This window comes from Coenobita brevimanus, chromosome 14, assembly GCF_032717465.1.
Source record: "Coenobita brevimanus isolate Jiangsu-jjx chromosome 14, ASM3271746v2, whole genome shotgun sequence".
NCBI lineage: Eukaryota > Metazoa > Arthropoda > Malacostraca > Decapoda > Coenobitidae > Coenobita > Coenobita brevimanus.
In genome coordinates, this window is record NC_136967.1 from 52,209,686 (window position 1) to 52,237,099 (window position 27,414).

Genomic DNA, 27,414 nt, shown 5'->3' on the forward strand with positions numbered 1-27,414 from the left:
TAGTGCAATTGAGGCTAAAAGGGAGGAAATTGGAAGAATGTTTGTGAGAAGAAAGTTGGATGTGTTAGCTTTGAGTGAAACGAAGATGAAAGGGAAGGGTGAGTCTGTGTTTGGAAGTGTGAATGGAAGATTGTCAGGTGTTGATAGAGGAAGGGCAAGAGAAGGTGTGGCCTTGTTAGTGAGTCTGGAAGTACAGCAGTGTGTGACTGAATGGAAGGTGTCATCGAGACTGATGTGGGTGAAAGCGAAATTTGAACGCGAGTTGTGGGTGTTTGTGAGTGCATATGGGCCTGGTAGTGAAAGGGATGAAGAAGAGAGGAGTCTTTCTGGAATGATGTTGATGAGTGTATGCAGAGTTTTGGAGCGAATGTGAATGTGGTAATGATGGGAGATCTGAATGCTAGAGTGGGAAATGTAGCAGTTGAAGGTGTAGTTGGTATGCATTGTGTGCCTGGAAGAAATGAAAATGGGGAACGAATGATAGCGATGCGTGTTGAGCGAGAGATGGTGATTGGAAAGAAAGATATTTATAAGTATACATGGGTGAGACAGAAGGGTGGAAGGGTTGTTGATAGAGCTTTGATGGACTATGTGGTTGTGTCTAGGAATGTAATAGGAAGATTGTTGGATGTGAGAGTTCTGAGGGAGGAGGGTGGAGGTATGTCTGCCCACTACCTGGTGGAAGAAAAGTTAAGAGTAGGTAAGAGATGGGTGAGAGCTAGGAGGGTTAGGTGTGGCAGGGAGGTTTTGAAAGTGAGTGAGTTGGATAAAAGAGAGAAAAAAATAGAGTATCAGGAGAAATTGAGAGATGAGTGGAACGCACTGAAAGATCAGGAAAATGGCAGTGTGGAGGAGGAATGGCAGTTGTTTAAGAGTGCTGTGGTGGGGCATGCAGAAGAGGTGTGTGGTGTGAGACGTGTGGGTGGTGGTGTAAGAAAAGGAAGTGAATGGTGGTGCGAGGAAGTAAGTATGGCTGTGGCTGAGAAGAGACGTGCATTTGAAGTGTGGCTGCAGAGGAAGGATGAGATGTCATATGAAAGGTATAAGGAAAAGAGGAACAGGGCGAGAAGGGCTGTGCGTGATGCTAAAGTGGCAGCAGATGAGAGGTGGGGTAGGCGGCTGACAGAGAATTTTCAACAGAATAAGAAAATTTTTTGGAAGGAGGTGAAAAGGGTGCGAAAGGGAGAGTCTGGGAAGGAAGAACGAGTAAAATCAGAGGATGGAAGGATGTTAATTGAGATGGATGCAGTAAGGAAGAGATGGGCAGAGTATTTTGAAAGATGTTAAATGTAGAGGAGGAAAGGGTGGCTGAGATTGTGGCAGATGGAAGGGTGCAAGGAATAAATGTGTTGGGAGAGTTGAATGATTCTTTGATCACGAAGGAGGAAGTGGAGAAGGCAGTAAAGGAGATGAAAACAGGGAAAGCTGCAGGTATGGATGGGTGTGCTGTTGAATGCCTGAAGAGTGGTGGAGTGACCATTGTTGACTGGTTAGTAAGATTGTTGAATGTGTGCTTTGTGAAAGGTATGGTGCCAATTGACTGGGCAAGTGCTTGTGTGGTCCCGTTGTATAAAGGCAAGGGTGATAAGTATGAATGTACTAGCTTTAGGGGCATAAGTCTGTTGAGTGTTGTAGGTAACGTTTATGGTAGAGTGTTAATTATGAGAGTTAGAGAGGGTACAGAGGGAGTGATTGGTGAAGAGCAGTGTGGCTTTAGGAGCGAAGGGATGCGTGGATCAGGTGTTTGCTGTGAGACAAATGTGTGAAAAGTATTTAGCGAAAGGCAAGGATGTGTTTTGGGCATTCATGGATTTAGAGAAAGTGTATGATAGAATTGATAGGGAGGCTTTGTGGACTGTTTTAAGATTGTATGGACTTGATGGTAGGTTACTAAAAGGGGTGAAAAGTTTTTATGTAAATAGTAGAGCGTGTGTAAGAGTGGGAAATGCTGTGAGTGACTGGTTTCCTGTGAGAGTGGGGCTGCGACAGGGATGTGTGATGTCGCCTTGGTTGTTTAATATTTACATGGATGGTGTTGTAAGGGAGGTGAATGCAAGAGTTTTAGGTGGAGGTCTGAGTCTGATGAATGTTGATGGTGGAGAGTGGAATCTGAAGCAGCTGCTGTTTGCAGATGATAGTGCACTGGTGGCTGATTCAGAGGAGAGATTGAGACAGTTGGTAGAGGAGTTTGGAAGGGTGTGTGAAAGGAGGAAATTGAAAGTAAATGAGCATAAGAGTAAAGTGATGAAGTGTACGAGGTTGGTAGATGGTAGGGGGATGAATATAGCTTTGAATGGCGAGTTCCTTCAGGAGGTAGAGTGTTTTAAATATCTAGGGTCACATGTTGCTGTGGATGGGAGAATAGATGCGGAAGTGAAGTTTAGAATAAATGAAGTAGGAAAGGTGCTGGGAGGAATGAAAAAAGTGTTTAGATGTCGTTCGCTTAGAATGGATGTAAAGAGAAGGTTGTATGAGGGTGTTGTGGTACCGACTGCATTATATGGGGCTGAAACATGGAATATGGGTGTAGCAGAGAGGAAAAGTTTGAATGTAATGGAGATGAGGTGTCTGAGGAGTATGTGTGGAGTGACACGTATGGATCGAGTGCGAAATGATGAAGTGCGAAGAAGAACTGGAGTTGTTCGGGAGATGGCCGGTAGAGTTGAGCAGAGGGTGTTGCGATGGTTTGGGCACATGGAGAGAATGGATAATGAGCGATTGGTGAAAAAGATAACTAGATCTGATGTGAGAGGTGTAAGGCTGAGAGGAAGACCACGAATAGGATGGATGGACAGTGTGAAAAGCGCACTGGATGCGAGACAGATGTCTGTTGAGCAAGGAAGAGTGGCTGTGCATGACAGAAATAAATGGAGAGAAATTGTGAATGAATATGCGATGACGCAGCCCTGAGGGGATATTCTCCTACATTTGGTCTGATCAGCTAGTCAGGTCAGGTGCGGGTAAGGGGATGGGTCTGTTATGATGTGGCAGGGGTAAACCAGCTCTGCTGTCGGGCCCTGCTGCGGATGTCACTGATTGCATTGCGCAGTTGACCCTTGTGTGGTGTGGTGCGGTGAGGATCTGTTCGTTCTCCCCTTGGGGCTAAGATGCAAATGAATGTGTTTGAATGGATGAGTAAATGGGGAGTGTGTCGTCCTGTCTCGGCTACCTCCCTTTCCTAGGGGGAAGCAGCCTTGGTATATATATAGATAGATCATATACTGTACACAGGTAATTATTACACATTTCAGTGTTGACAAAATATTTGCTTGAACAGGGTACTGGGTCCTGTGGGACTGTCTGTGCCAGTAGGAAGAATTTTCCATCCATCCCTTAAAAAAATGAGAAAGGTGACCTGCTAACTCAGAAATGTGGTAACATTTTGGCCATTCACTGGCATGATTAACAGAAGGTGAACATGTTGACCACGGTTCAACAGGGGGTTATGCAGGATACAGGCAAGACAGACTTCAGGGCCAAGGAACCTGTGTCCAAGTCAGATGAGGTCAGTGACTACAACATGAACATGCAGCTCATCAATAAGTCTCACGTGCAAATAGGCGAGATAGATTGACTCCTTAAATCTTGTCATTGGTACGAGAAGGAGTTCATACACCTTCTTGATACCGCACTCCTGAACAGTTACATATTTTCAAAGATGTTTGGGGTAAGAGTGTCTCCCTATAGGAGTTTGAGAAAGAACTGGCACACAAACTCCGTGCAAAGTATGAAATTGTTCAGTGCACAGGTGCAAGGAGGGGAATGTATCAGACGTCAACAGCTCACAGGTTGAGTAGCTCACAGTACCTCACACGTCACTGTCTTGTGGACCTTGGCCAAACACCTGCAGACTGTGTGGCCTACAAACGTTGCCACGTGTGCAGCACAACAAAACGTCAGTCTCAGACATGCAAGGACACTCCCTATGAATGTAATGAATGCAAGGTGGCACTGTGTCCCAAGTGCTTTTTTGAATACCTCTGTGATCACGAGTTCTAAGCACAGGTGCGTGGGACATTGTAAATAGTGGACAAGTATGTGAAGGTGTTTTTTTTAGTTCATAAGTGAACATGAGTTTGTAAAGGTTATTCGTAAAGTTAAGCTTGTAACTATCCTGAGTAACCCTCACAAAAATGGAAAAAATAAACCTGTAGGCACCTGTAGAAAATTACTTTCTTGGGCAGAACTTCTTTATTTTTCATGATCTAGAAAAAAATTGGAAAATATGTGATATGCACGTAACTGCAATATGAAGTGCAAATATTATAAGTGCTGTAGAGCATAAGTTATAAGGTAAGTATTATCACCAGTCCATAAAAAACTGCAGAAAATCATAAGTAAAAGTATAAATGTTTACCTCAGAGTCAACCACAGTGCATGCAATCTGCAGAAAAATTATTATGGAATATGCATCATTGCTAAAGTCTTCTCTCAAAGTGAATATAAAGTGCAAAGTTTGTAGACATTCATGGGAAAATAACTAAATATTTATTTTTTCACCTTTTACTGTATCTGTGTTAGTTCTCCCACACACCTATGGGGCATAGTGTCACTATGTCACAGCCAGGCAACCAACGATGAGCCACCTGCACAGGGTGATGATTCATACCAATGGAGGTGAGTATGGGAAGTGGAGGAAATGAGTGAGAATGTGAAGGGTGTTTTGCAAGGAAGGCCGGCCGGTGTTACTATTGCACCACTCAGACAGCCCAGTCAGTGCTGCCAACGTTATCCAGGCACTTGGCTTCCACAGCCTAAGTTGGAGCTAAGTGCTGCCATGCAGATACAGCCTGCCTTCACAGCAAGAAGATACCTCTCCTCTCCTCATTCCTACCCATCGACAGGACAACCTGCAGACTTGGGGATGGTTTCACTCGCAAGACAAAGAGTTGGTGCGTAATATGGTTTTTAATTTGCATCCCTAACTGCTGTACTTCTCCAGATGTGAATGACTGAAAACAGACTATTTTCGAGAGAATGCCCATAGGGAGAGCACATTGGCCTCAAAACAATGCCAGCATGTAGGGGTTAACAGGTGTAATTTTTTTTTTTTTAGCAGATTTAGAGGTGTATATTATAACTGCTAAAATTTTGTGAAATTTTCCTAAAATTGCAGAAAAGTGGATTTTCTTAGAGTCTGTTTGTAAGTCCAATTGGAATTACAAGTTTTTAGGTCCATCTAACAACGATTTGGGGGGCATCAGAGTGGAGCAGGCCAGGCAAGTAGCGCAGGCTGGGCAAACAGAAACCCACATGTAAAGGCTCCCATACACGGTCAGTCATCATGGTCAATCCTGGTGTTTGCTCAGTCATTTGTTTTGGCCACACATAGGTAATGAGACTGTTCAATCCTCAGTTATCGTGTGTGGCTCGTCAAGATGAGTACAGTTGCCATTATCCTTGTTTTGGAGAGTATGGAACCTAGGGAAAAAGGAAAAAGAAAGATGTGGATGAAGCAGTGGCATAAAAAAGCAAACATTCACTTATGAGTTCCTTCTACAGGAACTAGTAATATTTTCTCTTGTAGACATGAACTTCCTACATATACAGCAGACAATAAAACATATAATGAAGATCCATCCTGCCATTCACTGTAAGATGAATACAGAGGCGAAAGATGCATTATCTGCAAGGGAAAGATTTTCTAGTATTTTACGTTACCTTCCTACAGGACAGTCGTTTGAGGACCTGAAGTTCACTACAGCTATCTCTGCACAGAGCCTAGGACAAATAAATATGGGGATGTGTAGCACAATCGTGTTTCTGCTGAAGCAGAGTATTAAGGTTGGTGTAACCATGTAAAATAAACAAGCACTATGATTTACTTAGGACATATACTGTAGTTTTGTACAATGCAACAAACTAATTATAGTATTGTTCATGAATTTGAAAAAAAAAAAAAATTGAGAACAAAAAAGATAGTCTTATTCAGGATGCTGTACGCAATATGAGTCATTATTTAATATATATGTCAGCATAATGTAAATAAAAAACAATTATCTCGTGTCATATAATATTATAAAACATAATGGAACAAAAAATATGATGCCTACAGAACTAGACAGTTGCCATCCCCCACCATTAACCCGCTACGTCCCGGAGAAGTGAATTCACATCCTCACATGATGTGCGCTCATATCCCGGAGACATGAATTAACGAGGCAACATTGCAAGGTCCCTAATTTGCACAGTTTCCAATTTTCGCGAGTGATTTCGCGAGTGATTTTTGGCACGTATACACGGGACACCTTCCTCTATTCCTCTACAAGATGCCAAGCAGGGACAATGCCTTACACTGCATAACCTCTACCCCCCCCTGCACGCCATTGTCTCGGCAATTCACCTGCTACCAGTGACCTGGTCAATAAAGACATTCAGGGCCAGAGTGATTCCCCAATCGATGACAATGTGGAGGACAAAGTTTACATAGCATTCGAGGAAGAAACAGTCAGAAATGATGATCAGGTAATGTGGGAAAAAAAGGTCATGAATGGTGATGAGTTAGTGAGTGAAACAATGCTTATAATGCCTCTATTACTGTTTGAAAACCAATATACTCTTGTACTACATATAAATTCATACCAAGTAAATAAATAAATACTGTTTATGAGTAGATAAAATAGTTACCCTCCCATAGAACTCGGTTTCTTTGGTGCCAGCCTGTTAGAAAACCCAGTCAGGTGGAGGTACTCGTACCTAGATCGAGTATTTTAAACCTCAGGTGAGCAATTTCTCTATGAATTTTCGATGTTTCTCACCAAAAGCGGATGTTTGAGCCAAAAAAAAAAAAAAAAGATCCAAAAATGTCGGGACTGGGGCGTACCACTGCCCAGAAAACATCGGGATGGGGCGGGTTAATTGCTACAGTAGTAGAATCAATGTAAATGAAGCCTAGTTCTAACTATACTGGTGATCATCAAGAAGATCCGAAATTGAGTTATTCACTCAGAGTCTGGTAATGTGGTGATGAAGAAGGGATGGTGGCACATTACACTCCAAGGAAGAGTTTGATCCACTGATGTTGTGCTTGTTGTCATCTGAAATGATGGAAATAGATGTTGACACCCTACTGCACTGTGCACTTGATTCATTAATCTGAAGAGTGACAATGAAAATTCCATAATCGATCCTTGAAAACGATGTCACCTATATCCTTCCCTGTATATACCTGTTGATCCGCACAGAGACTCCTATTTTCCTGAGCCCAGCACCTCACTAACACATTAATGGCACCGCCACTTCACTGAAGATGGCTGCCTGCCAGTGACAGGAGTTCATTGCACTGGACCTCTGTATATGTGGTCCTACTGTTTTTGATGGAGCTTGCCACCACATGTTCTTCTTCAACACAATTGTCTGTAAAGGAAGCATTCAGTTCCTGCAGATGGGAGGAGTAACATCTGTGATCCATCTGGATGGAAAATTATGTTTAATGAGGTTTGCAATAACACCAATGATGGTGCCTAATTAACACACTTTCCTTTCTCTTTTATTGATTTCACAGGCAGCAAGTGATTGGGTGAATACAGCAGATGCATTTGAAATGATGAGGTAATTTCTGCAACGTATTGGGGCCAGCGAAAGAAAACTTATAGAGATTAGGAAGCCCCCTAGGCCTGGCTCTTATTACTTCAACTATAAGCACATATTTAGTGCGGTACTATTGGCATTGTTAATGCCAACTATTAATTTATGATGGTTGATGTTGGTTTGAACGGTAGGGTTTCCGATGGTGATGTGTTTGTTAACACTAATTTCTGCAAACAGTTGAAAGGAAAAAAAAAAAATGCGTCACATCCCTAAACCAAACACTAAATGGTTGTCATGATATTATGCCACATATTTTCGAGGGAGACGATGCCTTTACTTTAATGGACAACCTAATGAAGCCTCATGCTCAAAGAAACCTCACCAAAGAAAAAGACATTTACTGTTGCCGAGTACCACACGCTTGATGTATGGCTGAGAATGCTTTTGGGATAATTGTAGCATGATTTAGGATTCTTCTGTCTACTATACTGTAATTCTATGTCCATGCAATGCTTCGACAATAATGTTGGTATGCTGTCCTCTATACCAGTGCTACTCAAAGTGTGGTACGCGTACCGGTGACGGTACGCGAGCCATCGTCTGCCGGTACGCGGAGATTTGTATTATTATGGCTACATTGTTCATTTACTCACTCATGTTAAAAGTCATTGCTATCCAACTAACGAATGCGATATAATGAACAGCAAAACAGTGAACTGAATACGCATGAGACCCCCCCAAAAAAAAAATAATAATAATAATTGGAATGAGAATACAGTATGGTAGTTAATTAATTTTGGAAACATTAAACGTATGCATCCAATTAAAAGATTTGGCCGATTTTTTACTATGAGTGGCAGCCATGAAACATATCACACATCTGGCAACCTTGATCCACACGTGTGGAGCAGTCAGTTAGTTACCATCAAGAAGTGGAACAGAGAGCATCTGCGTGTTTGTCATTTGGGACCACGTCCCAAACCACTGATCAGAAATAGTAAGTACTAATAATTTTAAAGGCTGGTTCACACTATTTATGATTTATTTGCTTTAGTATCATTTGTATTTCTCCACAAAATTAATTAAAACAAATAAATAATTAAACAATTAAATATTTCTCAGTAAAAGCATTCCCACTGCATTTATTCGGCTTTCATCCTAATATCATAAATTAAGTATATACCCGGGTTATGGAATTTATATTCATTATTTTTATCCCAAATTTACAGATGGCAAAGCGAGGCCCAATGGACATGTTTATCAGACCAAAACATCCGGTTGCTGAACACAAATAATTCTGAAGCAGATGACAGCGATGTAATTGAAACCGAAGTGTTGCCGGCAAAAAGAATTCGTACTGGATTTACTCGGAAATATGACTCCTCATACATTCAATTCGGTTTTGTAGCCACGAATGATGGGGGAATGCCTAAACCGCAGTGTGTTATTTGTGGAGATGTGTTGGCTAACGACTCAATGAAGCCGTCAAACCTCAAAAGGCATTTAAATACAAAACATAAAGAAATGAGTTCGAAGTCGAAAGAGTTCTTTGAAAGAAAGCATGTTGATTTAAAAGGCCGTCAGAAACAGATCTTTGAAGTGTCACACACAAATACTAGTGCTTTGCGGGCTTCTTATAAAGTAGCACTTCGAGTTGCTAAAGCTAAAAAGCCATACACAATTGGTGAGACGCTACTGATAGGCTGTATTAAAGATGTTTGCACAGAAATGTTGGGTGAGCCAGCAACAAGGAAAGTGGCTCAGGTTCCACTTTCAAATGACACTATAGCTCGACGAATTTACGATCTGGCACACGATATGGAAGATCAGCTCATAGGACTGTTTAAATTAGCAAAATACTTTTCTTTGCAGCTTGATGAATGTACAGACGTTGCTAATCAGGCAGTTCTGATGGTGTATGTGCGCTGTGAACATGAGGGCGATTTGAAAGAAGAGTTTTTTTTCTCTGCTTCACTACCAACAAAAACAACTAGTTCTGAAGTGTTCAAGACTGTGAGCGACTATATTGTTAACAAATGTGGGTTGAATTTCAAGTTTTGTGTAGGCGTATGTACTGATGGTGCTGCCGCAATGATAGGACGGCATTCAGGTGTGGTTACCCAGATCAAGGCCTTGCCCCAGAATGTAAGTCAACACACTGCTTCCTTCACCGAGAAAGATTTGCAACAAAAAAAATGTCAACAGAACTAAATAGTGTGCTCAGTGAGGTTGTAAAAATTGTGAACCATGTAAAAGCAAATGCTTTAAATTCGAGACTATTCACAGCATTATGTGATGATATGGGAGCTGATCATAAACAGCTCCTATTGCATGCCGATGTACGTTGGTTATCGAGGGGAAAAGTTCTGTCAAGAGTATTTGAGCTACGAAACGAACTTGTTTCTTCAGGACAAAAAACCAAATTGGTCACAATTGTTCCGAGATGTGGATTGGCTAGCCAAGCTGGCTTATTTGGCTGATATCTTTGCCATCTTTAATGATCTCAACATCTCCATGCAAGGAAGGATGGCATCGTGTTTTACGATGGCAGACAAGATCGATGGGCAAAAACGAAAGCTAGAAGCATGGAAGAATGGAGTGTCAAGAGATTGTTATGACATGTTTCACCAACTGGCAACAGTCATCGCCGGTGCAGGCGAAGACCTTAATGTTGCATCTCTAAGAAATGTCATCAAAGAACACTTGATTAATTTGGCAGATCATTTTCAGCATTACTTTCCAGCAGAAGAAGATCCACGGAAAGGGACTGGATGGATCCGAAATCCGTTTATGCCACTGAGAGATGACTTCGACCTAAGTGTCACTATGGAGGATAAATTGTTGGAGCTGGCTGCTGACGAAGGATTGAAGACAAGTTTCGAAACTTCAACATCACTTGCTTCCTTTTGGATAAAAGTGAAAGCAGAATATCCTGAGCTTAGTGAAATTGCCCTGAAAACTCTTCTCCCTTTTCCTTCAACCTACCTCTGCGAGACTGGCTTCTCAACAGTGAGTGTTATTAAGACAAAATACAGGAATTGTATGGATATTCATTCTCCATTGCGAGTGGCATTGTCCTCAACTGAATCACGATTGGATAAGTTGATAAATAAGAAGCAGGCTCACCCTTCACATTAGTAAATGTTAAGGTTTTGCATTGCCTGTGTATTGTGTTAATAGAATAATCATTCATTTAAATTTAATGTTACCTATTCCTTTCAAATTTGTATTTTAACATTTATTCATTGGGGTTTGAAATAAGAAAAATATATAATTTTCAAGCTACTTTATTCATTATAATTTTTCTTTTTATTATTCATACACATGCTTATATTTGTTCATAAGGCTTTGCTAGTTTGATTTGTTAATAATGGTTTTATTTATATTGTAATATTGAATTACTTGTTTACAAAATCAATTTAAAATAAAAAAGAATGTCAACTTACTTTTATTATCTATTCATTATATTTTTCCTGTATAAATGAATATTACTACGAATGTCTCGGATCATAAACAATTAATTATATGGCACAAATATGGTACTGGTCAATGGCACACTGGGAAGACTTGTTACGTCAATGATGACTGCCCTTGGATTGGCTTGCTTCGCTTGCACATTGAAAAAAAAAAACTGCCGGTCCGCCACATAAGATAGTTTGAGAAGCACTGCTCTATACAACTATTTAAACGAAATGTACAGACAAGTTTAGATGGTGGGTTTTATGTGGAAGACGTTTGTACTGGGCGGCTTAATAAGGCAACTGGAAGCCTGACAGTAGACAGCCTATTCCACTAGAATCAACGTCTGTACGAAATGCAGCTTCATCAGTAAAGAATATAAGAAATAAATTTTGTTTTTTAACATTGCTGGTCCACTACACCGGCAGGAAAGAGGTAATCAGGAATATGACTGAGTCACAATGAAGTACTGTATTATATATAGTGTGCAAGTGATATTTGGTTGCTGTACAGATGCAGTGGTATTTGATATGGAATCGGGTGACTATGTTATGTTGTTCAAATAGTGTAGTTACTTTCTTCATGGTTGTTTGCCTCTCGTCCATTGTTCCAAGCTTGACAATCCATCCTGTTGCATTTCGTGGTCTTGAAGGAATGTGAGATTAAAGAACGACAAGGAAGGTCTGTAAATGTCATCTGACTTTTCACTACTTGTGACTTTCTTCAGCTCCCTTCTGTAGTGGGAACAGAACACACTAATTTTTTGGTGACAGTGCTGCGATTCACATTAGGGTCTATTTCCTTAAGTTTTTCTATTACTTTCCAATAACATTCGCCTTTCAGATGTTTCTTTGTATAATCTTCTCTCTTTACTTTCCACAATGCTGAAAAGCCTCTGTATAGTTCAGTGAACTCCCACCAAAACTCCTGTGTGTCCCATGTGCGCGCCATGGCTGTTGATCTTAGACTGAACCTGTTTGCTCAGTCATCGATACACAGTGTCAGCCATGACTGCCAAGTTTCATGACTGACGGGAAAATATCAAAACTGTTGCATAATCTTCAGTTGTTGCTCAGTCCTTCGATAACCCCACACGCGATGAAAATGACTAAATATTCACCAGGATTGACCATCATAACTGGCCGTGTATGGGAGCCTTTAATGTGAGGGTTGGGCTCTGAGAACATTATTCGGATTAACTGTTGAAACATATGAATGTCTCTCATGAATGTTATTCACACTGATTGATGATTCATATATGAAATTGGAACTAAAACTGTTGGTGTACATCACAGTTGCTAAAGTTTTGCAAAACGTTGCTAAAATCGCAAAAATGTGAATTTTCATCGTATCTCTTTCTTGGTCCAGTTTGAAACTATACGTTTTGTCGCACTTCCAGGGCGGAGCACGCCGTATGAGCGGCTTAGGCCGACCAAGTGGCACAGGCAGGGCGAGCAGCAACTATTGTGTATAAGAGGATTGATGGCAGAGAACATGATTCGGTTTAACTGAATCATATAATCTGTATATATATAAAAGAGAATCCTCATCTGTGTCTGTTTGTCTCTCTGTCCACTATGGAAAATGGGGGGAATGCATATAAACTCTCTAAATAGCTGCAACAGGTATAACTTTTTCAGACGAATATAAATGTCTACATTACAGTTGCCAAAGTGGCGCCCTGATTGCTAAGATTATGACCAATTAGAAATAATCAAATCGACACGGTTGAAACATGGTATCTAATTGCCGTAGTTTGTTACACCTATACCCATATCATCATTAGCTAGCGCGAGTCCGATCGAAAGTCAGATTGGTGGGGTGGACAGGGAGGGTGGGGTGAACAGGGAGGGTGGGGTGGGTGGGCAGGGTTGAGTGGATTGGTGAGTGTTGAGGGACAGGGTGGGTGGAATGGGTGGGTCGATGTTGTAGGGCAAGGTGGGTGTTCTGGGTCTGGCGGGTGTGGTGGGGCAGCGTGGGTGGGCGAGTGGGTGGGCATAAGGTGTGGATGAGTGGGTGGGCAGGGTAAGTGGGAGGATAAGTAGGGTAGATTGTTGGATGGCTGAGCAGAATGGGTTGGAAAGGTAGATGGGTCGGTGAGTAGTGAGATAATAGTTCCATGGAAAGAATACATCCATGGAGAATGTATCCCTGTGGAAATAGGCCCAAAAAGAAACAGTTTCAGTGACTGAATGTGACCCCGTCAGATTTCTTCCACAGGGAGAATGGCTATCAAAGGTCCCAGACAATGTCGATATACATGATCATAGAGTTTTACCAAGGCAATGCTGGGAACCCTTGCTAGGGTATGTGTGTGTGTGTGTGTGTGTGTGTATATATATATATATATATATATATATATATATATATATATATATATATATATATATATATTGTTACATAGCCTATGATTTCATCATCCTTTGTGTAATTTTAACGCACAGTATGCTGCATGTTTGATCACGAGCGTGTTCTGCCTCAGTCCCCCCTTCTACCGTTATAGTAGAGTAAGTCGTCCTTTCTGTTGTTCAGAGCAGGATTGTCAACTCTTTGTCCCCTATGGCTTCATTTGCGCGTCTTTCTTACAAGTTGTATCAAGCTCTACCGGCCCCTATATAATGAGCTCAGTCTCTGCATTATTGCCACTTAGATCTACTCCTCATTTTGCTCACATCTCTGTCCTCCCCTGTACAGTTATTATTATTGTGAGTGCTCAGGAAGTCTCCAACCATCTAGCAGCTGTGTGTAATTTGAGTAGAGCTGTTGTTGCATTTTTCCTTGTGCTGTGTAGCATAAGGTTGATTCTTAGGTCTAGTAAGGTTTTTGTAACTTATGTAAGGTTCTTATTGTCAGTCATCATTAATAATATTTTGTATCTGTAATGATATATCTGGCATTCACTGAGTATTATCTGGTATCTCATTTTAACAGGGCTGACTTAGATAAATTTACTCATGCTAATTTCGTGTTAATAGAGGCTATTGCAGTTAACCATATATTTAACCTGTTTTTTGCCATTACATTATCCTTATGAGTCCTGAATGTTTTGTTGTTAGTTTGAGCATTAAACTTTAACTTGTAATTTTACCTAACTCTTTGTTTTGAACCTGGAACTTTACGGGACAGTATTGATTTTTAGTATTCTCACTTAAAGTGTACATTATCTTTCTCTGTTCCGTAACATAAATTTGGCGACCTCATATCAGGATATTCAGGATATTATCATAAGGATATTGCTTGATATTTTGTGACTGTGATTTATTCATGATGTCTACTATTACTACACTTGATGAAGCCAAAGATTTTTTGTCAAATGTGCAAACAGTGTGTGATGTAGAAAACAGAACAAAGAATGAACTTAAGCTTGTTGCTCAACAATTGGGAATTGTTGTTTGCTCTCATCATTCTAAAGATCAAATTGTTGGCATGATTAATAAAAGCTTGTTTAATGTAACTCCTCCAAATGAGCAAACGCAGATTGAATTAGCTAAGTTACAGCTAGCCCTGCAGGAGGCTCGTGTTAAGGAGGCTGAATTTCAAGCTCGTGCTAAGGAGGCTGAGTCTCAGGCTAAGGAGGCGGAGTCTCAGGCTAAGGAGGCGGAGTCTCAGGCTCGTATTCAGGAGGCACAGATACAGGCACAAATTGAACTTGCCAGGATTCAGGCAGACCATGAGTATCGCATGAAACAAGGTGGAACTGGGTCATCTAGCTCTGATGATTTTGATGTGGCTAAAAATGTTAAACTTGTCCCTCCTTTTAATGAATCTGATTTAACAAAGTATTTTCAGTTGTTTGAGAGGGTAGCTACAGGTTTTAATTGGCCCAAAAAGTATTGGCCAGTACTCCTTCAAACTGTTCTCACCGGAAAAGCTCAAGTAACTTATGCATCTTTGCCTCAGGGTCAATCTGATAATTATGATGTCGTTAAGAGCTTGATTCTTAAGGCCTATGAGCTTGTTCCTGAAGCCTATAGAGTAAAATTTAGGACAACTTATAAGCAAGATAAGCAATCCCATGTTGAGTATGCAAAAATCAAAGAAGATCTGTTAGAGCAGTGGTTAAATTCTAAGAATGTGGATTCTGATTTTGGTAAATTTAAGCAGATGATTTTGCTGGAGGACTTCAAGAGGTGTATTTATAAAGATGTAAGCTTATATCTTGATGAGAGAAGAATAGATAATTTGTCTGATGCTGCAGTTTTAGCTGATGAATATGTTCTCACTCACAAGAGGTATTCTAGAGAAAAAGGGAAAGCTGAGAGTAAGTACGTTGCCTCGACTCAGAGTACAGGTAACAGGAAAGAGAATAAAGATGATGTTTCTCAGGAAGTAAGTATCAGCTTCACCTCTAGATTTCAGAAAAGTAAATGTACTTATTGTAGTTAGCTTGGTCATACTACAGAGAAATGTTTCAGGAGACAGCGCGATGTGAACAAAAAGGAGTCATTAAATATTCAGTCAATTGGTCTAGTGTCCACTCTTGAGAGTTCCCAGAATTCTTTAACTGAGTTAACTGAACCTGCTTTGAGGGGTAACTTAAATTCTCATGATGGAGCTCCTCTTTTGAGCAGTAACGTGGGTGACACTCTCAAGAGTTCATGTGCTAATTTCATGTCTGATGGTTTTGTCAGTTCTCTGGACAGTAATGACAGGAAATCAGTTAAAATATATCGTGATACAGGTGCTTGCCAATCCCTTATGCTGACCAGTGTTCTAGGTTCTAATGTTAATTCCTCTGATGAAACTGTAATCTTACAAGGTGTAGGGAATAATTACTTCTCTGTCCCTCTGTGCAGAGTGAATTTAGAGTCTGGTTTTGTTAATGGTTCCGTTATGGTTGGGTTGGTTGAGACACTCCCAATGTCAGGTGTAACTTTCTTACTTGGAAATTATATTGGTGGAAGTCAAGTGTGTCCAGCTCCTCAGTTGTCTAGTGAGCCAGTGGCTGCGACCCAGGATTGTGATGTCCCTGATGTGTTCCCTGTATGTGCTGTCACTAGGGCTAAATCTAAAGTTACTGGTGATTTAGAGGATAATGATGATGATGATGTTATCCTAGCTGACACTTTTCTTGCTAATTTGGACCACTCACCAGATGAGGCAGTACCCCGTAGTGTTGATAATTTGTCTCGTCAAGAGTTGGTTGAGTTGCAGGTTGCTGACCCTGAGTTGAAAGGTCTTGCTAACTCTGCTTGCAGTGAGGAAGAGTCAACTGGTGCTTCTACTTGTTATTATATAAAGTCAGGAGTACTTATGAGGAAGTGGAGACCCCCAACAGCCTCAGTCGACTGTGAATGGGAGGTTGTACATCAAGTTGTCATCCCTCGTGTTTGTAGGCAGGATATCATTAGAGTGGCTCATGATTCCAGTTTGGCAGGACACCTTGGAGTGAGGAAGACTGTGGCACGCATTTTGAAACACTTCTACTGGCCAGGTATCTTCAGGGATGTTTCCTGGTATTGTAAGTCTTGTCACACCTGTCAAGTTGTGGGGAAGTGTAATCAGACCGAAAAGGTTGCACCTCTAGTTCCCATTCCTCCTTTTGAGGCGCCATTCACCCGTGTGTTGGTGGATATTGGGGGCCCTCTTCCTAAGACTTCTTCAGGATTTTCTTATGTGTTGACCCTGATTGATATGGCTACTCGTTATCCTGAAGCCATTCCACTTAGAAATATCTCAGCAAAGAACGTGGTTAAGGAAATGCTGGGGTTCTTCACAAAGTTTGGTCTGCCTAAGGAGGTACAGTCAGACCGGGGAAGTAATTTCATGTCAAACGTTTTCAAGCAGTCTCTGAAAGAGTTGGGCATCACCCAGATCACGTCTTCAGCTTACCATCCCCAGACCCAAGGAGCGTTGGAGAGATATCATCAAACACTCAAATCGATGCTCAAGAAATACTGTTTGGAACATCAGAAAGACTGGGATAAAGGTCTTCCATTCGTTGTGTTTGCTGCAAGAGAATCTCCAAATGAATCACTGGGCTTCTCACCTTTTGAACTACTGTTTGGTCATGAAGTAAGAGGACCCCTTAAGTTACTCAAGGAATGGTGGCTGTCGGAGGAAGATGACGTCAACCTGCTGGAGTATGTGATGAAGTTCAAAGAACGGCTGTCCACTGCTTTACAGCTGGCGAGAGAGAATTTAGGAGCTGCTCAGGAGAAGATGAAGACTTGGTATGATAAGAAGTCCAGGTTACGCCACTTTCAGCCAGGAGATCAGGTTTTGATTCTGCTACCAGTTCATGGGCAACCTCTTCAAGCCAAGTTTAGTGGTCCTTATTTCGTGGAGAAGAAATTCAGTGATGTCAACTATGCCATCGCCACACCAGATCGTAGAAAGAACAAGCAACTATGTCACATCAACATGCTAAAGTTATATCACAGGCGGGACGAAAATAATCCAGTCTGCACTGTAGCTGCTCCACCCGAGTCTGCAAGTGAAGCTCTCCCATGCAGTATGAGCCTGACTGATAGTTTGGGGAAGAATCCTGATATCATGAATGATCTCCAGACTAAGCTTTCTCATCTACTTCTCGAGGAAAGGCAGGAGTTTTCGGCATTACTACAGGAGTACCCGCAAGTGTTCCGTGCCACTCCAGGAAGAACTACTGTGTTGATGCATGATGTCGATGTTGGAGACGCAAAGCCAATTAAACTGCCTCCTTACCGTGTGAACCCAGTGAAAGTTCCTCTCATCCAGAAGGAGCTTGGCTACCTGTTGGACCACAAGATGATTGAGCCCTGTCAGAGTGAGTGGAGTTCTCCTGTCAATCTAGTCCCTAAGTCAGGTGGGTCACATCGGCTTTGCATCGACTAGAGACGTGTTAATCAGATAACCAAAATAGACACTCCCTCGCGTGGAAGATTGCATAGACAAGATCGGAAAGGCTAGGTACATAAGTAAGTTTGATTTGTTAAAGGGATACTGGCAAGTACCTATGACTGAATGTGCTAGGGAGATCTCATGTTTTGTAACACTAGGAAAGACTTTTGCATGTTCTGTAATGCCATATGGTATGAAGAATGCACCAGCCACATTTCAGAAGCTCATGAATGTTGTAACAGAGGGTTTGGCAGGGTGTGTTGTTTATATTGATGATGTATTAATCTTCAGTGACAACTGGAAAGATCACCTATGCCATGTCAGTAAATTTCTTGAGCGTTTGGTTCATGCTAATCTTGTAGCTAATTTATCAAAGTGTGAGTTTGGTCAAGCTAAAGTTCAGTACCTTGGGTATATAATTGGTGATGGACATGTTGCACCACCAGGAGCTAAGGTTCAGGTTATAAGTGATCTTCCCAGACCTAAAAGTAGGAAAGAGCTACAAAGATTTTTGGGAATGGTAGGTTATTACAGGAGATTTGTTCTTAACTTTTCTATTCTTGTATCACCACTTACAGACCTACTGAAAAAGGGAGTTAAATTTGTCTGGACCGATAACTGTGAATCCTCTGTCAGCAAACTTAAAGCTATCCTATTAAGTCAGCCAGTGCTCGCTACTCCAAATTTTGCTAAGCCTTTTAAGATGTCCGTTGATGCAAGTGATACAGGTGCTGGGGCTGTTTTGCTGCAAGAGGATGATCAGGGTATTGAACACCCTGTATCTTATTACAGTAAGAAGTTCACTCCACCTCAAAAGAACTACTCAACAATTGAGAAAGAGCTTTTGGCCTTGATTTTGGGTTTACAGCATTTTTCATTTTATTTGTGTTCTGGTTTTGACCCCATAGTCATTTATACCGATCATAACCCACTGAAATTCCTTAGTAAGTTTAAAGATAAAAATCAGAGATTGACAAGATGGAGTCTACTTCTTCAGGAGTATTCATTAGACATACAACATGTCAAGGGGAAAGAAAATGTTATTGCAGATTGCTTATCTAGACTTTAGACAGATTGTTTTAGAGTAATAAGAAATTTCCTTTGTAAATTTCTTTTTCTTTGTGGGGAGGTGTTACATAGCCTATGATTTCATCATCCTTTGTGTAATTTTAACGCACAGTATGCTGCATGTTTGATCACGAGCGTGTTCTGCCTCAGTCCCCCCTTCTACCGTTATAGTAGAGTAAGTCGTCCTTTCTGTTGTTCAGAGCAGGATTGTCAACTCTTTGTCCCCTATGGCTTCATTTGCGCGTCCTCCTTACAAGTTGTATCAAGCTCTGCCGGCCCCTATATAATGAGCTCAGTCTCTGCATTATTGCCACTTAGATCTACTCCTCATTTTGCTCACATCTCTGTCCTCCCCTGTACAGTTATTATTATTGTGAGTGCTCAGGAAGTCTCCAACCATCTAGCAGCTGTGTGTAATTTGAGTATAGCTATTGTTGCATTTTTCCTTGTGCTGTGTAGCATAAGGTTGATTCTTAGGCCTAGTAAGGTTTTTGTAATTTATATAATGTTCTTATTGTCAGTCATCATTAATATTATTTTGTATCTGTAATAATATATCTGGCATTCACTGAGTATTATCTGGTATCTCATTTTAACAGGGCTGACTTAGATAAATTTACTCATGCTAATTTGGTGTTAATAGAGGTTATTGCAGTTAACCATATATTTAACCTGTTTTTTGCCATTACATTATCCTTATGAGTCCTGAATGTTTTGTTGTTAGTTTGAGCATTAAACTTTAACTTGTAATTTTACCTAACTCTTTGTTTTGAACCTGGAACTTTACGGGACAGTAGTGATTTTTAGTATTCCCACTTAAAGTGTACATTATCTTTCTCTGTTCTGTAACAATATATATATATATATATATATATATATATATATATATATATATATATATATATATATATATATATAAAACGTCAGCACTCATGTTTCCTTTTTAGCACCTGTTTTTAAACGGCAATATAACTCCTACCCTCGCAAATTTCATCTTCAGTATATTTTGTGATTCATGGGGGAGAAGATTTCGCTTCCTTCCTTGCACCTGTTCGTCCATGCGTCAAGAGTAATGGTCATAGTTTTGAGCTATTTCAAACGGCACACATTATGCTGACTTTAATGGAATAATGGTTATTAACGACCCAGCCTACCGCTGATTCCAGTCATCTTAATGTTCGACATTTAATGCATCCTTTCCTAATTTTTGTCAAGTTATTTTAAGACAGATACCTCCCATTATCAAGTAGTATACCTGCAAACTTGATATATCCGCAACTTTTTCGCCATCTTTACTTTACTCTGAATTCCTTTCGAGCCTGTCACAATTAATAAACTCTTTAATATACTTTCATCACACCCGGTGGTCGTGAGAAACAATGTGGACCAACCGGATGGCACATAGGGGTTAAATCTGAGGAATGGTCGAGATTTAAACATAACATATTCCACTAAATGGTAAGCTACTGTATTAGTCACCCTTACTTTGCCTGAGGCAATAAAGGACTGAATGACTGATATACAGTATGGATGACAAATCATACATCACTCTAGTAAGGGAAAATTTCAACATCAGGTTATGAAAGCAAAGAGGTCCAAGTTCTTTAAGCATTCGACAACACAAGGTTGCCAACTGGAGAATAAAATCAGCTAATGTTAGCCAGGATAAAAAAGATCAGTCTGTTTGCAGTGCTTAAACATTAAATTAATAAATGTCTAAAATCAAAATCAGTTCAACAAAATCTACCTAAAGTATCTTAGCATTTATGTCTATGTAGCCAATGTATGAATAATATTTTTCTGTAAACATTTCTACAGAACAGGACTACAAAAAAAGTTCTCAGGGGTAAGAATTTGTGCTGAGGTACAGGAATATAGCAATGATTATAATTATTGTAATCGTATACTTCTTTACGCCATTAAAGTATGTTTAGGATGCCGAATACAGCCCAGAGTTGATGAGAGAGAGAGAGAGAGAGAGAGATGTTAAAAAGGCAAATACCGGTAGTACGGTGGTTCAAAAAGACATACGACCTATGCCTTGGATGTTCAGTGTCATGAATGATGTTGCCATTTACTGATTACTGTTTTAATAGTGAGAAAAAGTAACACTTTAGAAGAAAGATGTTCTCACTCATCTCTTCCCCTTGCTGTGTGGACATGGAAAAGGAAGCGCACTTAACCCGAAGAGAAAGGATCACGAGACAAGAAATATTCAGAGTACTAACAAATTAGGCCTAACAAAATATTGTCTCATTTTCTTTAAAAGTGCTCTTTCTTTGAACTGTAAACTACCTTCGTTGGTATTCAAATACTGGCACTCCAGATTTTGCGGTGGCTAATGCAATATATTCTTTTTAAGCCTTTCCTTCTAATACATTTTGTAATATTATTGACCAGGAACTCTTCTGCAGAGAAAGACCATCCACCATCTTCTAGAACATGTGAAATTATTTAGTGACATCCTGCTCATTAAAAGGGGGAACAAGTTTGATATTTTTAGTCAAATTAATTGCCTCACCATTCGAAACACAAGAACGAGGGGAACTACTGAGCTGCTTATGATAAAACTCATGATCGATTTCCATCTGTTTCATCCGGGCATGCAATTTCAGCTCTCTTAAATTAAACTTGGCTAATTCAAATCTAAGTTTATCACAAAACATTGGGAAGTACTGGCTCTCCCAAAGAACTACTGTCAGCAAAGGTCTCTCGAACTAAGGGCTCAGAGAGAACATTTAAGGCACTCCTGTGTAAAAATACAGGTTCTCTCTTCATTTAAGGCACTGTTGTCAGGACTAAATATTACAGGCATTCCAGAGCTCCCTAAGGCGGGGTCAGAATCTAGCAACTCCTGCTCAACTTCATCTCGTTTCCCAAACATAGCCTGTAAGACTGCATTGAGTAAAATAAACTTGTTGACATCCCCATGGAGTCTCAGCTGCAGAGACTGTGCCACAATTTTGAGCTGAGCTTTAGTGAGGCTTTCCACCACAGTTGGACCTGGCTCAGATTCTACAAATGCCATAGCATCACCGTCACTAGGTAGAACGATGACATTTTTTTTTCTGTCATTTGTCGAAAGCCGTGTATCCTAGCAGGGTTGCCAAATAATTTTATATTACGGTGTTACGACTACCGTCTCGTTCTAGCCAAGCGTCTTGAAAAGGAATTCCCTGTTATTGCTAGATAGATGGATGAAACATACATTAGTCAAACTCTAATTGTACTATATATCTGTCTTTTACTACCACAAGTTTTGAAGATTTACATAAAACAGTTACACAGGCCCAAGATACTATCCTAGATGCAAGAGAGGGGACAAGATACATACATGGGATAGGTAGGTACTTACATACTAAGTGGCCTTAGACTAGCAAACGTCTTGGTCATCTGGCATGACGAGTGGTCCAGCCTGAGAAGGAGAGGCTATCCTCCCTCTCCTACAGGTTATAATGGGATTTGCCTCCACCTACAACATACTCTCTAGGGCACAGCCAATGTCGCCTCACCAGGGCCGCCTGTCTCTGTCTCATTGACTTCTCACTTATGTAGGTAGAAGCAAAAACCAGTGGTTGGTAGATTCACTCTCAAGGGGCTGAGTTTGACAGAGCTCCTCCCTCCATGAATAGGTCACACGCTGCTCCTGCTGACTCACACACCTGGGTGGCTTAAATCAAGGGATGCCGCCTGGCCTGTTTCGGTTATGGGATTAGTTCCCTCATCAGATGTAGTTCTTTGGGCAGCGTGAAGATGTCACAACTCCTAGCCCGCATTACCGGCTTAGGGCTGTCATCAAGGATCCATTCAAAGGCAGGTTGTCCAATACAGGTGATAAAAAAAGGTCACTACATAATCCTCAGGTAGAAAGGGACACTGGTTAGCCAGTTCATATCTGGGAACCAGCCCATGTACTCAACGTGAAGATATATACATGTATATATAGTGAGGGAGAGAGAGAGAGAGAGAGAGAGAGAGAGAGAGGTGGCCTGTGGTCCTACCGGACCCAGGTTCAAATCCCTGCTGGGGAAGGGAACAGTTTAAGGATTTGAATTTCAAGTAAGGCAGAGTTCATCGATCTTTCTTTTTTTTAACCTGTCTGACTGTGGACAAAGGCTTCAAGGCCTATTTCTTGGGGGCAGTGACCTATCCGAAGGCCCAGTAGTCCTCCTACACCTCCACATGTCACCACTTCGGCACTAACACCCACCATCCAGTATTGAATACATGCTAGGGCTGTCTGATACAGGACTGGTGTATTGGTATTAGCAGGGGTATTTTTACGACAAGTCAGCGGGTCATCCGATCAACCAGAAGACCTGCCGACAAATCGTAAAGATATCCTCGCTAATACCAATACACCAGTCCTGTATGAGACAGCCCTAGCATGTATTCAATATGGACGGTGGGTGTTAGCGCCGAAGTGGTGACATGTAGAGGTGTATGATATGTAGGAGGACTACTGGGTCTTGGAAGCAGGCTGTGAAGCCTATGCCCAGAGTCGAGCACACACACACACACACACACATATATATATATATATATATATATATATATATATATATATATATATATATATATATATATATATATGTGTGTGTGTGTGTGTGTGTGTGTGTGTGTGTATTAAATTTGTTTTACATAGTCTGTAACTTCATCACTGACGAACAGCTAGCTACAGTTAATAAGAATCATCTGCACACTCAGCTGGAATATTGCTCACCCTGGGGGAATGGATGTAGAGAGGAAGCATTAAAATAACTAGACAAAATTCAGAAGAAGGCCATTACAATTATTTATAACCCTATTATTATAAATGAGCTACCTCTCCTTCAAGTAACAAGGAATGTTGCCTCCCTTGCATTATTTTTATAGGTACTTTTGTGGCAAATGCTCAGACGGAGCTGCATCCATTGTGCCACCTCTCCATCCCTTTCCCTGTTCTGCACGGGCGTCTGGTAGTGTTCGTGACTGGACTGTCACAATGCCGTATTCCAGAACTTCTGCCTATCAGAATTCTTTTATTCAAAGAACTGCACCTTTTTGGAACTTGCTTCCCCAGAGTAGTTTCCCCCCAAACTTCAACCTACGGCTGTTTACGTTCAACTGTTACAGATTTTTAATGAATGGAGAACACCTTTAATCCAGTGGATGGATTATTTCTTTTACTCACTGTTTTTTCTTTCCACTGTTCTGTTATATATATATATATATATATATATATATATATATATATATATATATATATATATATATATTTGGCACCTTGCCAAAAACCTTTCTAACAACTTTACCTCATCATCCTTCCCTCCTCTTTTCTGCTCTGATGGTTCTGTAGCTATTTCTTCTACTGATAAAGCAGATCTCTTTGCACAGACTTTCTCCTCCAATTCCACCTTAGACGTTTCCGGAGCTGTTCCTCCATCGCTTCCCGCCTCGGACTTCCTCATGGCTGTTATTAAAATTTCTTCAGCTGATGTATTTTCTGCCATCACTGGCCTCAATACTAATAAGGCATATGGGCCTGATGGAGACCCTCCTGTTGTTCTCAAGAACTGTGCTTCTGTGCTTACACCCTGCCTAGTCAAACTCTTTCGTCTTTGTCTGTCAACTTGTACCTTTCCTTCTTGCTGGAAGTTTGCTTTCATTCAGCCAGTCCCAAAGAAGGGTGACCACTCCCAACCTTCCAACTATCGTCCAATTGCTTTAACATCCTGTATTTCAAAAGTTTTTCGAGTCAATTCTCAATAGAAATTTTATATGGCATCTTTACTATCACAACCTTCTTTCTGATCGTCAGTACGGGTTCCGTCAGGGATGCTCCACTGGCGATCTTCTCACCTACCTTTCAGACTCCTGGTCATCCTCCTTTCGGGACTTTGGCGATAGCTTTGCCATTGCACTTGACATCTCAAAGGCTTTCGATCGAGTCTGGCATAAATATTTAATTTCCAAACTGCCCTCTTACGGTTTCTACCCTTCTATCTGTGCCTTCATCGCTAGCTTCCTTCCTAGTCGTTCTATAGCCGCTGTTGTAGACGGCCATCGTTCTTCTCCTAGATCTATTAACAGTGGTGTTCCTCAGGGCTCTGTCCTATCACCAACTCTCTTCCTTTTATTCATCAGTGACCTTCTAAGCTGTACATCTAACCCTATCCACTCATACACTGATGACTCCACCCTTCACCTTTCCATTCGGTTCCCGCAACGCCCATCTCAGTAGTTACTTCAACAAACAAGGGATGAGGCTATGGCACATCTAATGTCTGACTTGGCTCGTACCTCTCACTGGGGTAAAAATAATCTTGTTGTTTTTAATGCATCTAAGACTCAGTTCTTACACCTATCAACCCGTCTAAATCTTCCACAGGTATATCCACTAATGTTTAATAATATTCAGCTTAATCCTGCATCATCCTTGAACATGCTTGGGGTTTCATTCTCTCAGGACTTATCTTGGAAAGATCATATTACATCTCTTGTAAAATCAGCTTCCAAGAGATTAGGTATGCTAAGCTGACTCCGTTCTTTCTTTACCCCTGCACAATTGTTGACTCTATACAGGGGTTTTATCCTTCCCTGTGTGGAGTACAACTCTCATTTGTGGGGAGGCTCCCCACATACAGCTCTTCTCAATAGGGTGGAGTCAAAGGCTTTTCGTATCATTAACTCTCCTCCTCTTACTGACTCCCTTCAACCTCTGTCTCTTCGCCGCACTGTTGCATCTTTATCTCTTTTCTATCGCTACTTTAATGGTCACTGCTCCTCTGAACTGTCTGCATGCATTCCTCCACCTCTATGACGGGTGCGTAGCACCCGTCTAGCAACAAACTCTCATCCCTTTTCTGTCCAACTCTCTAATGCAAGAGTTAACCGTTACTCCTAGTCCTTCATTTATGCAACAGGTCAACTCTGGAACTTTCTCCCTCTGTCTGTATTTCCTGCTGCCTATGATCACCAGTCTTTCAAACGCAGTGTGTCCAGGCATCTCGAAATGAACGGATCTTGAATTTGGCTCTCTCATATATATATATATATATATATATATATATATATATATATATATATATATATATATATATATATATATATACATAATTAATCAGCTTATTTATCTATTTACACATACATCCATTTATTCATCAGTCAGTGCGCCACAGGTGCCTTTCGTTCAGTCCATCGTAGATCTCTCGTACTGAACAGATTATTGGAGGCTCCATCTAACACTCCATGGGTTAGAGAGGGCTTTGTCTGACCTGTTTACTTCGAAAAATCTTAATCTAAAAAAAAAAAAAAAATGGCTGAGAGGACTAATAGAAATTGAATCAAATTTATGCACTTGGAAATGTCTTTTAGCTAAACAAAATCATCTAAGGATGCCATGAACAAAAAAAAAAATAAAAATAAAAATACTTATTCGAAGAGAAGTTGTTAACATGCCATTCCATGTTATTTATGCAGTCTTTATTGATAAAAAATCGCTAAATGTTCTAATACACAAAATAAGCTATAATGTGCAAAGTAAATTGCTAAGGAGGAGGTGCTGGGAAATCTCATCAGACATTTACGATATGGTCCAGGAAGGCTTGTCATGTCTACTACTTCCATTTTGCATACCTATATTTTTCGTTTATCAAGTAACCCTAAGAATTTTAAACCTTAAATACTTTTCCTTCAGTCTTTCCTCTTGATTACCCGTGTGCGAAAGCTCTAGGGTGTAATGCATTTTGTTTCTTCTGTCTGTCTGTCTGTCCATCTGTATGTGGGTCTGTTAATAAGATTGGGGGAACAGTATTGGAAAGAACTGCACCCAATTTGATTACAGACTACCATCATATCACTTAATTTCGTTTTACTCCTTCAGTAGCGTTGGTGCGCAGTGTTAGGCTACTCATTTCCAAATTTAAGGTGAGGATGATTGGTCTCACATGGCTCTAAGGAATTATGTGAGAATTAACCCCAATCATCTGCTGGATCCAAACTATTACTGGAACCTTTCTGTTGGATCACCTTAACCCACTAATCCATTGAAGGTCAATTGGACATAGGGTTACCATCCAATGGGCTATATGGTATGGGGGTTGTAGGACATCATTTGGCTTGTTACTCAGTGCAAAAAGTCACCTGAAGGCAGCACATCACTTGAGAGGATAACTGGAGATCCCACCTACCACACATGACCATTGTAATTAGAATAACTTTGCACTCTGTCCAAACTTAATTTTGCGGTGGTTTCTCGAAAATATTACAGCATCACGACCACCTTTGTACGTATAATGGAAATGGGCAGGTGAAAAGTAATGTGCTGGATTACATCCTCCACTTTTCAAGTGTACCAGTGTAAAACAATATTGTATTTTAACAACACACCGAACTCTCTCTTCAGAAAAGTTCGGTCGTGCAATGGACCCTATTGGCTGTTAGAGATAAGTTCCAGCACAGGCACTGTAACCGTGCCAGTAATCATTTATCGCCAAAGTTCCTGGTCAAGTCCCCCTCCCAGATATACTAGTCAAGGTTGGCATCACCTCCAAG

General features: G+C 40.7%; 1 protein-coding gene across 1 annotated transcript; it reads left to right on the forward strand.

Annotated features, from left to right (window-relative positions):
• Window positions 1-4,577: 4,577 nt before the first annotated feature.
• On the forward strand, window positions 4,578-12,501 carry LOC145390398 (SCAN domain-containing protein 3-like). Its single transcript, XM_080265333.1, has 6 exons — window positions 4,578-4,617; window positions 5,672-5,784; window positions 8,081-8,136; window positions 8,760-9,675; window positions 9,817-10,405; window positions 12,389-12,501. The coding sequence occupies exons 1-6, from the start codon at window positions 4,578-4,580 to the stop codon at window positions 12,499-12,501; spliced, it is 1,827 nt and encodes a 608-aa protein (XP_080121459.1).
• The last annotated feature ends 14,913 nt before the right edge of the window (window positions 12,502-27,414 follow it).

Excerpts from the sequence above, each read along its gene's own strand:
- LOC145390398 (XM_080265333.1), top strand. The coding sequence starts at position 4,578 with ATGAGCCACCTGCACAGGGTGATGATTCATACCAATGGAG. Across the intron at positions 4,618-5,671 it reads GATGATTCATACCAATGGAG|GACAGTCGTTTGAGGACCTG; the intron begins GTGAGTATGGGA and ends ACCTTCCTACAG. Across the intron at positions 8,137-8,759 it reads ACGCGAGCCATCGTCTGCCG|ATGGCAAAGCGAGGCCCAAT; the intron begins GTACGCGGAGAT and ends CCAAATTTACAG.